Raw genomic sequence first — 12,441 nt, 5'->3', positions numbered from 1 at the left:
AATAACATAAAACAGAAGAGAAAAAGTAAACAAATTTAAAACAAAACAATCTTACAAAATGTAAACTTTCTGAACAATCTTAAGTCAGCTTCTGAGCTCCTTAAGGGCCTGTTCGGCGTGCATGTAGGAATGGGATTAGAAACAGGAATGCCAAATTTTTGAACTGATTTTTACTGTTCATGTGGGAAAAAAAAATTCAGTCTAAGTAAATTTTTTATTTCCCACGTGAACAGTATTTGCCGAATAGGCCCTAATTATCTCTGCAGCAATCATGTGAATTGTTTTTTTCTCTCTCTCAAGATGTGCTTGCATCTATCCTTCCATAAATCATGTGAATCCTACAAAATTCACTGTGAGGTGAATTCTTCTTATATCTTTCTATTTAGAAATAGTTAATTTTAATAAGATTATGCTAGCTGGTAAAATATCCAAAGATTTGTTAGGCGTCGATCGAGATTCATGAGTTGACAACTATGATTACAAAATAATAAAAGAATTATTAATGTAAACCGAGACTAGCTATGGCATCTTCTCAGAAAAAAAAAAAAATGTAAAGCAAGACTGGCCAACAGAATTCAATTCCAAAACTATTGCGCCATAACACGTTAAAATATTAATTCGAATATGCCAGGTCCGAAGCCCAGAACTAACTTTCTAAAAGATATTAATTTCTTTCCATTTTCTTTTCTGGCAAAAATGCTCGTAGCTCGTGACTTGATCGTGACTTGTATCTGACTCGCTCGCTAAGAGTTATTCGATTGGACCAAGCTATTATCGAGCCAGCTAACCTCTAGCTCTGTCCAAAATTAATGAGTTTAAGATAGAGCCTAGCTTGCTCGCCAGCTCGCGAGCTAGCTCGGCTAGGCATCAATTTGTGAATTTGTATGAATTTGTGTGCATTTGTATGAATACTTTATTGAAGAGAGAGAATGAAGAGAGAGAAAATATGGGCCTTGGCAGAATAGAAGAGAGAGAATGAAGAGAGAGAAAAGAGAGAAAGGAGAAAGAAGAGAAGAAGAGGGACAAGAGAGAGATTTGGCTATTTAGGGTTATTATTTTTACAATTGTAGTGTGTTATCTAGACTAACCAAAATAAAAAATGATATATGTAAAATTGTATATTGGCGGGGAAATTCAGTACTGTGATGATAGTGTTTATTACAGTATTTGTCCTAAATACTAATTGCCGGTAAACCACCTTTGACTATCTTCATAGAGATATATTCATGAGTTGGGTATACCAATAGAGCAAATTTGGAAATTCAAGCCTGGATCAATATGTCTACTGATGGCCAATAGGACTGCAAGTGATACCGATAATATACTTAGCATTGTACCAAATAATTTTAGGAATTGTGGCTACCTTCCAACAAATGGTATCGGTTCTGGAGTTGCATGTAGAATTGGAACTCAATAATGTCGGTTTTAATTCTCAATTGGATCTAAACAGCCAGGTCCGATTAGGGTTCAATGTTAGTCTGCCTCTTCATTGATATTTGATATTTATACTGTTTTCATTGAAATCTGATATAAAGGTTAGTTTCAGTGTAAATTTTGCAGATGTACTCAGTTTTGGAGATGTATTTAAATGGTCCGAAATTTTATAAAAAAACAGTGATAGTAAATAATTTTCAAAAAATTTAAAATTTGATCTCCAAGTAATTTTAGTGTGGATATCATGTTGAGAGAATTGGATTGTCTATTAAAACTTTTAAAATCTGAAATAAAGATTTGGAATATGATTGCAGGATGAAAAGAAGGGAGCATTTGAGCCAAGTAAAATATGGATTGCACACATCAAGGCAAAAGTAAAAAAATTGGTCACACAATGTTTAAAATCAATTACACATATCTGATCAATACAAAGTATTAATCGGTCAAATCTTACAAGTTTGGAAAATTAAAATAAAATAATATGATCAGCACACCCATTAAAGAAACATCTGATATATTAAAAATTTCCATAAAAATTGGTGGTGAATATGACATTCACAAGTGAAGAAATACATATAAAACCTTTAATTAATGACCTCCTGTGAATCCCCTTGAATTTAATACAACTTGACTCTTATTTTAATTGCAATACGACAAATAGGACACTTTTCCAAGGTGTTACCACAATTACAGCATGTCTAATTAAGAAAAAAAAACATAAAATCAACTTGTTAGTGAAAATTACTTTCAATGTAAAGATATAAATAAGCAAATAAAATATTGCTTGGTTGTACAAAATAGTGAAGTTATATATTTATATCTAGATGATTTATTTTGGAATAACATTCAAAGAGAGGCTAAGGTACTATGCACAAGCGCAGATTGGTCTCTACTATGTACTATGGATCAATATCTCTATTTTCAAAGTTCAAACAATTAATTTTCTATTTTTTAGAAAAAAAATTATCATTTTTTAGATAGGTAGAAAATCACTACTTATCTAAAAAAGTAAAAAGAATTAAAAATGTAAGATTTAGTCTGAAAATGAATTTTCATACATAGATCATGTTGAATAGTTCTGATTGATTATTTGTACTTTGAAATGAAAATATAGATCTATAGTACGGATCGATATGCACTTGCATAGTATCATAGCCTCACTTATATTCAAATTCTAAACCAAATATAAAATGTTGATCTGATATGAGATTATGACAATAGATAAATTTGATAACATAAAGAGAACACATGGACATACCTGGTGACCACATCCAAAAGCCATATCCTTTGGATTTACAAGGCAGATGGGACATACATGCTGTTGAATATTAATTAATAAAACAAAATTAGATTAATGAAATTCTATAAGAACAATTTTTGAAAAACCAATTAAAATTAAACATGCAATTCGGCACAGTGAATGAGAGTATACCTGATCTTCAGAACTAGAACCAGAATCAAGAGCAGATGTACTGCTACTGCTACCTGTGTTTAATTCGTGAGCTGTATCATGTTGATGTTTCAGGAATTGTGATGTACTGCTACTAGAAAGAGTTGTACTGATTTTTACAGTACCAGTAGGTGGAGGAAGGGGAACTCTACTTGGGCATCTCCCAATTCGATGACTGTTTTTTACACAAATATTTTCACAAGTTAATAAAAATTTAATTTACCATCTTTAATTCTTTATAGAAGCTACAAAAATAAATATGTATTTACATACGTACCCTAAAATTTGAAGTCCCATTATTGCTGTATATTGCGAAGGGATTTCCATCAAAGCCGCAAGAGCAAATTCAGCCTCTTTTCTTGGTTGAGGAATTCGTTTAGACATTATCTCTGTGAAGTTCACAAACTGCATGAAACAATTCATGATGAAATTTGTCAATGATACATCTTTTAAAGAACAAATTATGCTTCATATATAGTGAGTTAATTTGCTTGAATGATACTAATTATTACAATAACATATATATACTTGAAAATTGTCGAATGATCTAGCAGGGATATTATCGTCGAATTCTCTCATCATATCCCAGGGGCCATCTCCTACTCCAACTAGAACAATGGACAAAGGGAATTCACTGCCACAAATATAAAAATATGTAGCTTGTAAAATTTAAAATTTATTTGGAAACATGAAATTAAATGACTAATTAAATGAACTGTACCTGGCTTTGACAATAGCATCAATAGTCAAGCGCTCCTGTGGACTTAGTTGCCCATCTGCAGTATCTGTGCTCCTAGTTATCTATACAACATTAATATCAGATGAGAAACAAAATTAGAACTTGTTTCAGTTAATTAATATTATGCTTAATTATTACTTAAGGAGAATTTTAATTAAAATTCAGTTGGCAACATATGTCAGTGCATTATGTATACATGTATAATAGAATCATTTGAGATGTAAACTGAAATGTGTGTGTGTGTGTGTGTGTATACCTGACCATCTGCAATTATAAGTAGAACATGGTATTGGCCACCACTACTTTCAACAACTGTCATTGCCATTTCAATTATTGGAGCAAAGGAAGTAGGACCTGTAGAAATAAACAGCACAAAAAATTAATTAATATAAGATATATACAGAAATAATCAATCAATATTTTTTTATTTTTTGACTGTACCAGCTAATCGTATGTGCGGTATGAGTTCCCGGTATCGCTTTAGCACCTCAGCAGTTCCATTACAAGGTCTTTGATCATGATAAAAGCTAAATACATCTCTATCATGTGTTGATGCTATAAGAAAAAAGAATAATAAAGAAACCAATAATTTTATTTAAATAAAATGAAGGCAGGGAGATTTTTCTTTTTTCCAGAAGTATATATATTTAAGAATTAAAAGGCTTACCATCTCCAAATCCAAAACAGGGGATCAAATTATCATCATCAAATTTGGACATGGTTTCTCCAATAATAGCAATTGCTTTTTCATATGGATTAGCAGAATCACCGATATGATGCAAGCTTAATCCGTTAAATGAATTCTTTCCTGTTGAGAATAACTTTAGTGATCAGTTAATTATATTTGCGACAAAATCGAAAAGAGGCCAGACAGGCAAAAAGATTCACAGATAAGCAAAATTGTACCAGTCCATTCATTGCTTTTAGTGAAATCCACGCCTATAATTAAATTCGAGGATTCAAGTCCTGCTTTCGCAAGTGCTGTAATGACCTGCCAGTATCGATCAATCACAATTTAGTAACAAAGGAAATGAATAGATGGAATATAGCATGTTCAACATCAGAAATCAGAACCACGATTAAGTAATTTCAATGTATTCAGAACCACGATTTAGTAATTTCGACACATTTCGATGCATTATCAGAATTCAGAACCACAATTTACTATATCTTTATTAGTTGATGCATTATCAGTGTATCACAAGCAAGTGTTGGGATTTTTCTTTAGGCCCAAATAGGCTAAGGCCCAACTCCCTTCCCACTCTTCTCATTATATTTCTTTAGGGCTAAGCAAATTATAGTAGTGGTGTAGATGCTCCTTTGTGCTAAACAGTGAAAGAGAGAAAGAAAGAGAGGTGATGATGTTGTGATGTTCTGATCAATGATGAATGTAATTTTATTTTTCTTTAATGAAAAATTATACTTGGCAATCGCTGCCAAGATTAAAAAAAAAAAAACAGAGAGAAAGAGAGAGAGAGGAAGGGAGATAATGAGATAAAACGATTGTTTGTGCTAACAATTGTAATACTCTTGTATCCCTTGTAATCTCTTGTTTAATAGTGAAATTTGTCGGTCGTTTGCCTCCTGGTGGAGTAGGCTCGACCAAACCACTTTATCTCTTGTTTGCTTTCTCTTGTGTGCTTGTTTGACTTGATCTGTCTCGCAGTAACATCTTTACTCTATTGTTTGTGGTTTTGGTTACGTGCATGTTGTACTTGTCTCTAATTACTCGAATCTTATTGGTATACGGTATACGGTATATTGGGTCTATTACGTGTTTCTTGTAGTTGGTACGAGGTGTACCGGTATTCCGTATTTCTAGATTTAACCCTACAAGTGGTATTAGAGCTCTGAGTTATTTGGTACAGTTCCAACATGAACAAGAATATGGCAAACCATAATATTGCATCTTTATTTGGGATCCAAAAATTTGACAGAAGACAAAATTTTGCATTGTGGCAAGGTTCAGTCCGGGATGCCTCTGTGCTTCAGGGTTTGGACGATGCCTTGAATGATACCAAACCAAAGGACATGGATGATAACAAGTGAAAAATGATGTCTGATAAAGCCCTTAGTATAGTCCGGTTTTGTTTGTCATATGAAGTTAAAGCCCCGACCATGGCCGAAAGTCCATGGTCGAAACTTCTCCGATTGATTTATGGAAGAAATTGAAGGGTACGTACCTGTCTAGCTAAATCCTTGGCAAGTCGGACAGCTTTAAAAAAGTGGTTGTACCAGCTTTAGGATGGATGAGAATATGGTTTGAGGGCTCACCTTGGTGCATTTAACACTTTGATACAAGATGTGTTCAATGCAGATGGAAATATCGAGGAGGAAGATCAAGCTTGTCTGTTTATGACATCCCTACCAAAGTCGTATGATCTGATTATGATGCCTTTGCTAGAGTTAAAGAGCGAGCTTACCATGGCGGAAGTGACTACCGTACTTTTGAATTCCGAGTCCTTGAGACAGCGTGAGGAGGATGGGTTAGAGTCCTCTAGCATGCTTGTGACTGTATCAGAATGGCAACGACGAAAGAAGTCGAGCTACGGAACATGACATAAGTGCAGCAAGCCCGATCTTCTACACCTGGAGCCAGTCACACTGCCGTTGCAGTCAGTCATGATAGTGATGTCATTGTCTGTACGGGTGATGGGGATATGTATGAGGCTGTTGGTGATGGGACATGTAGCGGTAATATTGGCATGTGTGGTAACCAGTGTTGTAAAATGCGATTTTTTTCATGCATGCTAAAGGTCACTACATACCGCATATGTGGTATGTGGTCACATATGTGGATTTATATACGAAAGTATATATGCAGTTTTACTATGCTTTGTTAAAGGAGTATAGATAAAATAAAACTAATTTATATCTAAAGACTTTTTTATCCTATTAGTTTGTGTTTTTCATATTATAAAGGTTATAGATTATAATCTCCAACGCAAAATAATATTTATGTTTTTTTCAAATCCGCATGGACTATATATGTACCAGTATATTCAAAAATGCATGAATTTGACTGCATAAGATTTTATATGCGAAAGACTACTGCATAAGCATATGCGACAGCATATGCGAATCATGCGGCAGCATATGTGAATCTTGCGGCCGCATTTTACAACACTGGTGGTAGTTGGGTGTTAAATTGCGGGTGTATATTTCATATTTGTCTATGGAGGGATTACTTTGATTTCTTGCATGAGGTGTCCGGTGGTGCCGTGACTTTGGCTGATATATCAAATTTATCGATTGCTGGAGTTAGTGCAGTCAGGTTTCGGATGTCAGATGATATGATTCGCACGATTACCAATGTTTAATACATTTCCGGTGTCATTCAGTTAGTTGGATTCATGTGGGTGTGAGTTTTGAATCCGCGATGGGTCCATGGAAGTACATCTAGGTGACATGGTTGTCATACGAGGTACCAAATATGGTGGTCTCTATGAGATAGTTGATACGGTGGAGTCCACAGCCACTATCATACCAGTCGGCACTTCTATGAGCGACATACGGTTAGAGGAGGTGAGCGGTACGGTTTTCGTCAGAACTGTGCATGTGCTTGCTTGTATGGATCGTTATATCGTGGCTATCTGCGAGGCCACAACGAGCAGAGCTATAGGAGGTGATGACATGATACATTGCGATGAAGACAGGTCGCATAGTGGAGCGTGTTATTTGACAGCGACCTGCACGAGGGCAAGCTGGAGGTGGCAGGTTTGGTCACCTTGATACTTGCGGGCGCCTTGATGCCGGTGGAGGTAGGCGTGAACATGTGGTGGCTGACGTTGCATGGGGCATTGGACCTTGGCGGCCATGGTATGTGGACTCAAGTTTGATGCGGTAGTCTCTAGTCATAGAGGCTTAGGTGAGACAATGTGATACTGACATACAGCTATTGGGCCGTGACAGTTGGCAATGGAATGATTTGCTGATTTGAGCCTATGGTGGAGATCGTTGGCAATGGCCATGACAGTTGGCCCAAATAGGCCTAAGGCCCAACTCCCTCTCCCCACTCTTCTCTTTATATCTCTTTAGGGTTAAGCAAATTACAGTAGTGATGTGGCTGCTCCTTTATGCTAAACAATGAAAGAGAGAAAGAGAGAGAGGAAGAGAGATAGTGAGATATAGTGATTGTTTGTACTAACAATTGTAACACTCTTGTATCTCTTGTAATCTCTTATTTAATAGTGAAGTTTGTCGGTCGTTTGCATCCCGATGGAGTAGGCTCGACCGAACCACTTTATCTCTTGTGTTTGCTTTCTCTTGTGTGCTTGCTGAATTCGATCTCTAATCTCGCAGTAACATCTTTACTCTATTGTTGGTGGTTTTGATTACATGCAAGTTGTATTTGTCTCTAATTGCTTGGATCTTATTGGTATACGGTATATTGGATCTATTGCGCGTTTCTTGTAGTTGATACGGGGTGTACCTGTATTTCGCATTTCTAGATTTAACCCTAACAATAAGATCAGAAAGTCTCTTGTATTTTCGGGCAAATGTTTTTGATATATGTATTTAAAAAAGTTTCTTAATTATTTAACTTTGACAATAAAATGATGGAAAGATCATATGTAAATGTAATGACGTATATGAGCTAGAGATGGAAAGACTGATTGATCGATCCCATAAAATTTTAGGCCAGTTCTCAGGATGGTTTCAATGCCAACAAATGTTTCTAGTGTTCCTGAATATTGTCAGAAAATTTCATTTGAGTTTATGGAATCAACAAAAAGAAGCTAAGCAATTTAGGTATGCAACTAATCAGCATTTCCTCCTCCTTCAAACTCCATTTTCTCCAAATGCAAATTTTACTAAAATTGGTTTTTTAGGCTTTATATTGAGCTCTGATTTTAACAACTTAAAGTAATTTCATTATCCATCTTTAATATTAATTGACATTGATTTGAACAATTCAAGTAATCGTCAAAATAATTGACTTCAATTTGAAGAATACATGCGTGGATCAGATCAAATCGGATCGGTCCTTGGTGTCAGTCAGATTTTGGCACCTCTAATACCATTCTTTACCTTGAATGTGATCAGCTCTAGTAGTTGTTCATAACTTGATAGTAGAAATTTTAAAAAAAAAAAAAACTCTACTAAGAGAATGCCCATAAAATAATGTCAATTTTGATCCTTTGTCGCTTCGGCATCTTCAAATGCAATCTATTTTCCATCTTATTTTCCATTACTATAATTACAGAAATATTTAATGCTTGATGATCAATGATTAATTACCTGTTCAATGGAATTGTATGAATCCTGTATAAATGAGTAAGGCCGCTTCATACTGGTTTGCGCTTGTGCCGAGACTCGGTGAAGTTTGCCTAGAAACCAGCTTTGCATCAGGTGTACGCGTCTAGTGAAAACCAAACTGATATATATCTCACCAAAGAACTGAATTTAGTTGGAGAATGTATAGAACAAATGAAGAATTATTATAAGAGATGAATGGAAAATTGAAGTGCACTACATGGATGAAGTGTTCTATTTATCTTATAATTCCTTATTTATTTATTTTTGTGAATCTTCCAGGAACTTACAAACTAAAGAAGAGCCTTGTCATGGACTACGTACACAGCTGAAATGCGTATCCTCTGCATTAACTCAAAAGGGAATCTTTTGAGTTAATCAATCTCCACCGCCTGAATTTTAAATGGAGTGAATAGGAGTCTTTCTAAATTAGTGCATATCTAGTCTGCACAAATCTTAAAACAGATCGGACGATTGAGATTGATTAACTCAAAAGATTTCCTTTTGAGTCAATGCAGAGGATACGAATTCACACAGCTGGGGCCTATTCACAACTGCTACTGATAGGGATAATTAAATTAATTATATATTATTTGCCCTCAATTAATTCATGCTATATATGGAAAATGTTTGGTCAATAACCTTTAATGTAACTTATCTAACAAATTATTAATGCATCTGGCTAGTATAACATCAGTGTCATTTTGGTTCATATAATATCATTTTTAAAATCTATTGAATCGATTCCAAAACTTATCTACTTTATTAGTTGTGCATTACATGCAAAATTTATAATTCTTAGAATTTATTTAGTATCAAGCCAAGTGGTCAAATGTGAGAGTTTTTAAGTTAATTTTAATGAAAAAAATTTTAATATTTTTGACCGCTTGAATCTATTCAGTAAATTTTGAATTTTAATTAATACCCATGAATTATACTTTGTCTGGCAAGACTATATGATAAAATATTAAGTTTTATTTTTGCTTGTTATGTTGAATCGTATAATTTCAATGTTATGCCCGCTCATAATTAGTTGTACTATTATACAATTGGAGGCAATATCTCATATCTCAAAGTATAAATAAACAAAAAAAAGAGGAAAAAGCTGGATGAGCCAGGCACCAGGGGATTTTTTTAATGTTATACTTTGTCAAAATAAATTAAATTCTGTAGTATTTTCTCAAAGTATATAACGGTGGTTCCTTTTCTTAATTAAATCGGCTTTCCGAATAATTCAAATTTAGATATTTTATGTAATACAATTAACTAAGGCATGTTCGGCTGTTAGGTGGGAATAAAAATGGTCTTTGATTCGAATCTAATTTGAATGGTCAAAACACTGTGCGTGTTGAAAAAATAAAATTCACTCTGAGTGAAACTTTTTTTTTACAAACATAGTAACAGCCGAACAGAACCTTAATGAGTTATGGTTTAACAATTCTATGTAAACCCAGGAGTACAATACATGAAACAGTAACGAAATAAACAGGGAACTGCCAACTGCCAAGGATAAATAGGTAGCTACCTTTTTACAAGAATAAAGAAACAAGTAAATGAATGATTCAACCAGTGACATCACTCTGATCACATCACCTTTGGCGTAAATATAAATGATGAATGAATGGAAACGAAAAGGCACGAGACACGGGCACGTACTATTCACCCGAAATTTTTTTAAATACCATAATAAAAAAAATAAACCAAAACCATCTCTTTTATGAGAAAATTCCACTTTTACCAAAGCCGCAGATTGACTCTGCAGCTTCATTTTAGAGAGACGACCACAGATGGATGGTCCCACTTTTCATGTTACAACAACTCAAAACACTCCCTGCGGCCCGTTAAGTGGGGTCGTAGATTAGCTCTACTGCCTGAGTAAAGATGAAATTCTTCCAAAACGAAGGTGTTTTGATTTTTTTTTTTTTTATTATGGTATATAAAAAAATTTCGGCATATTCACGTGACCATATTTAATTTTTTTTTTTTAACAAACTTGGAATTTTAAAAATATTGTTAAAATTAAATCAAGCTGTGATAAGTCACATCACATTTGATCATGACATGTGTAGTCATAACATGACCCATATGTTATGACTACTTTGTGGGTAATTGATCACAACATGGTATAATATGTAAAATTAACTTTATCACTAATCAGAAGTGGAGTTAAGTATAAACAAGGACGGATTCAGAATTTTCGTCGGGGGCAAAAAAATAGCAAATTGGGTTCAAACTCATTAACTAATTAGGTACTAGAAAAAAAATACTATAACTTATAATTTTTAATGTTCTGATTTCTAATTCTAATTATCAATCCGAATTCAAGGAATTTATTCTAATTTTAATTCTAAATTTAACTCAAATTATATATAAAAAAGTGTGTGTGGGTGGTGGGGGGAATATATTCAAAGAGGTGCAAAGTTGGTTCGGACTTATAGATCTCTATAAAAAATTTAAAAAAAATTGTGGGGGGTGGGACAAATCTCTCATAGGCTCCACTTGAGTCTGCCCCTACGTATAAGTAATTAATGTGGGTCAATTGACTTTCATTTTAAATAAAAAAAATATATATTTATGTATGACTTTTATATAACCTAGAATAAAATATTATAATATTATAAAAAAATTATTATAATTGACCTACTCTATATTTGTTGATCTTCATAGTTATAAAAAAATTATTATAATTGACCTACTCTATATTTGTTGATCTTCATAGTTATAAACAAATTATTATAACTGACCGCACCTCTATTAATACAACATAACACGTAACTCAAGTGATGACCTCCACAAATTTAATTCTCACCGGTGACATAACTCTGATTGCATCATTTCATCTGACGTAACTATAACAGACAAAGCATCCATTGGCTGATTTGATTTATTACATCTACAGATCTACCATGTGCGCTTATTAATTAAGTTGACTCAAACAAGTTCCCTTTTCTTTTAATTTTCCACTCTTTTTCTGTTAGGTTGGTTCTGTCACTTTTGTAAAGGACAAGCAGGGAACCTACTTCATTATATAACATTACTGTAAATGTAGTACATACACTGAAAAAAAACAAAAAAAAAGAATCCATTGGCTGATGATACATATAAAGTGGAAGAAATTTTTGCTCCACATAAATTCCAATTGATAGCAAGGAAGACCAGCAGGGAGCCTTATCCATTTGTGAGAGATGCAGATTGATTCGATACAATACACTCTGTAATAGCAAATACTTTATGGAGAAGTCGGTCCCACAAATTAAGTGCTGCTCTTACTTTTCATAGGCACCAAATTAAAATTTCCCCACCACTAAGGCACTAAAAGTGACTGAAATGATATTTTTTTTCCTGCATGTAACACCGTTTTAGTCAGAGCGAACCCACATGTTACCAGGAGACAACTGCTTCTCTTAGATTTTAGATTTGTATAGAGATTTATAGATCCCGACTGATTTTACCCTCTCTTAAATTTTTCAAAGTTATGCACGCTCATAATTTGCTCTATTATTATACAATTGGAGGAAAAATAAACAAACCAAAAAAGAGGAAAAAAATGGATGAGCCCCCG

General features: G+C 34.1%; 1 protein-coding gene across 3 annotated transcripts; it reads right to left on the bottom strand.

Moving 5' to 3' along the window:
• Positions 1–1,807: 1,807 nt before the first annotated feature.
• LOC144561910 (E3 ubiquitin-protein ligase RGLG2-like) lies at positions 1,808–9,210 on the bottom strand. 3 transcript variants are annotated; one of them, XM_078311021.1, is made up of 12 exons: positions 8,865–9,115; positions 4,530–4,614; positions 4,291–4,431; positions 4,065–4,178; positions 3,880–3,977; positions 3,606–3,685; positions 3,413–3,518; positions 3,162–3,289; positions 2,867–3,059; positions 2,693–2,752; positions 2,051–2,132; positions 1,935–2,003 (listed from the first exon to the last, which is right to left on the bottom strand). In XM_078311021.1, exons 1-11 carry the CDS (start codon positions 8,970–8,972, stop codon positions 2,052–2,054), a joined length of 1,194 nt encoding a protein of 397 aa, XP_078167147.1. In that variant the 5' UTR covers positions 8,973–9,115; the 3' UTR covers positions 1,935–2,003; position 2,051. The 3 variants fall into 3 exon arrangements, with proteins under 3 accessions (XP_078167142.1, XP_078167152.1, XP_078167147.1); XM_078311016.1 differs by having other exon boundaries at positions 1,808–2,132; positions 8,865–9,210; XM_078311026.1 differs by lacking the exon at positions 4,530–4,614 and having other exon boundaries at positions 1,808–2,132; positions 8,865–8,974.
• Positions 9,211–12,441: the final 3,231 nt, after the last annotated feature.

Source organism: Carex rostrata, chromosome 1 (genome assembly GCF_964058835.1).
Source record: "Carex rostrata chromosome 1, lpCarRost1.2, whole genome shotgun sequence".
Classification (NCBI taxonomy): domain Eukaryota; kingdom Viridiplantae; phylum Streptophyta; class Magnoliopsida; order Poales; family Cyperaceae; genus Carex; species Carex rostrata.
The sequence above is the reverse complement of the archived record's forward strand: the minus strand, read 5'-3'. Positions and strand labels throughout refer to the sequence as shown.

Bases quoted from the DNA above. Each gene is read 5' to 3' on its own strand.
- LOC144561910 (XM_078311016.1), bottom strand. From the start codon at position 8,972: ATGCAAAGCTGGTTTCTAGGCAAACTTCACCGAGTCTCGGCACAAGCG. The intron at 3,290-3,412 runs GTATATATATGT...TGTTTCATGCAG, and splicing joins GATCATTCGACAATTTTCAA to TTTGTGAACTTCACAGAGAT. The intron at 3,060-3,161 runs GTACGTATGTAA...TGTAAAAAACAG, and splicing joins ATGGGACTTCAAATTTTAGG to TCATCGAATTGGGAGATGCC.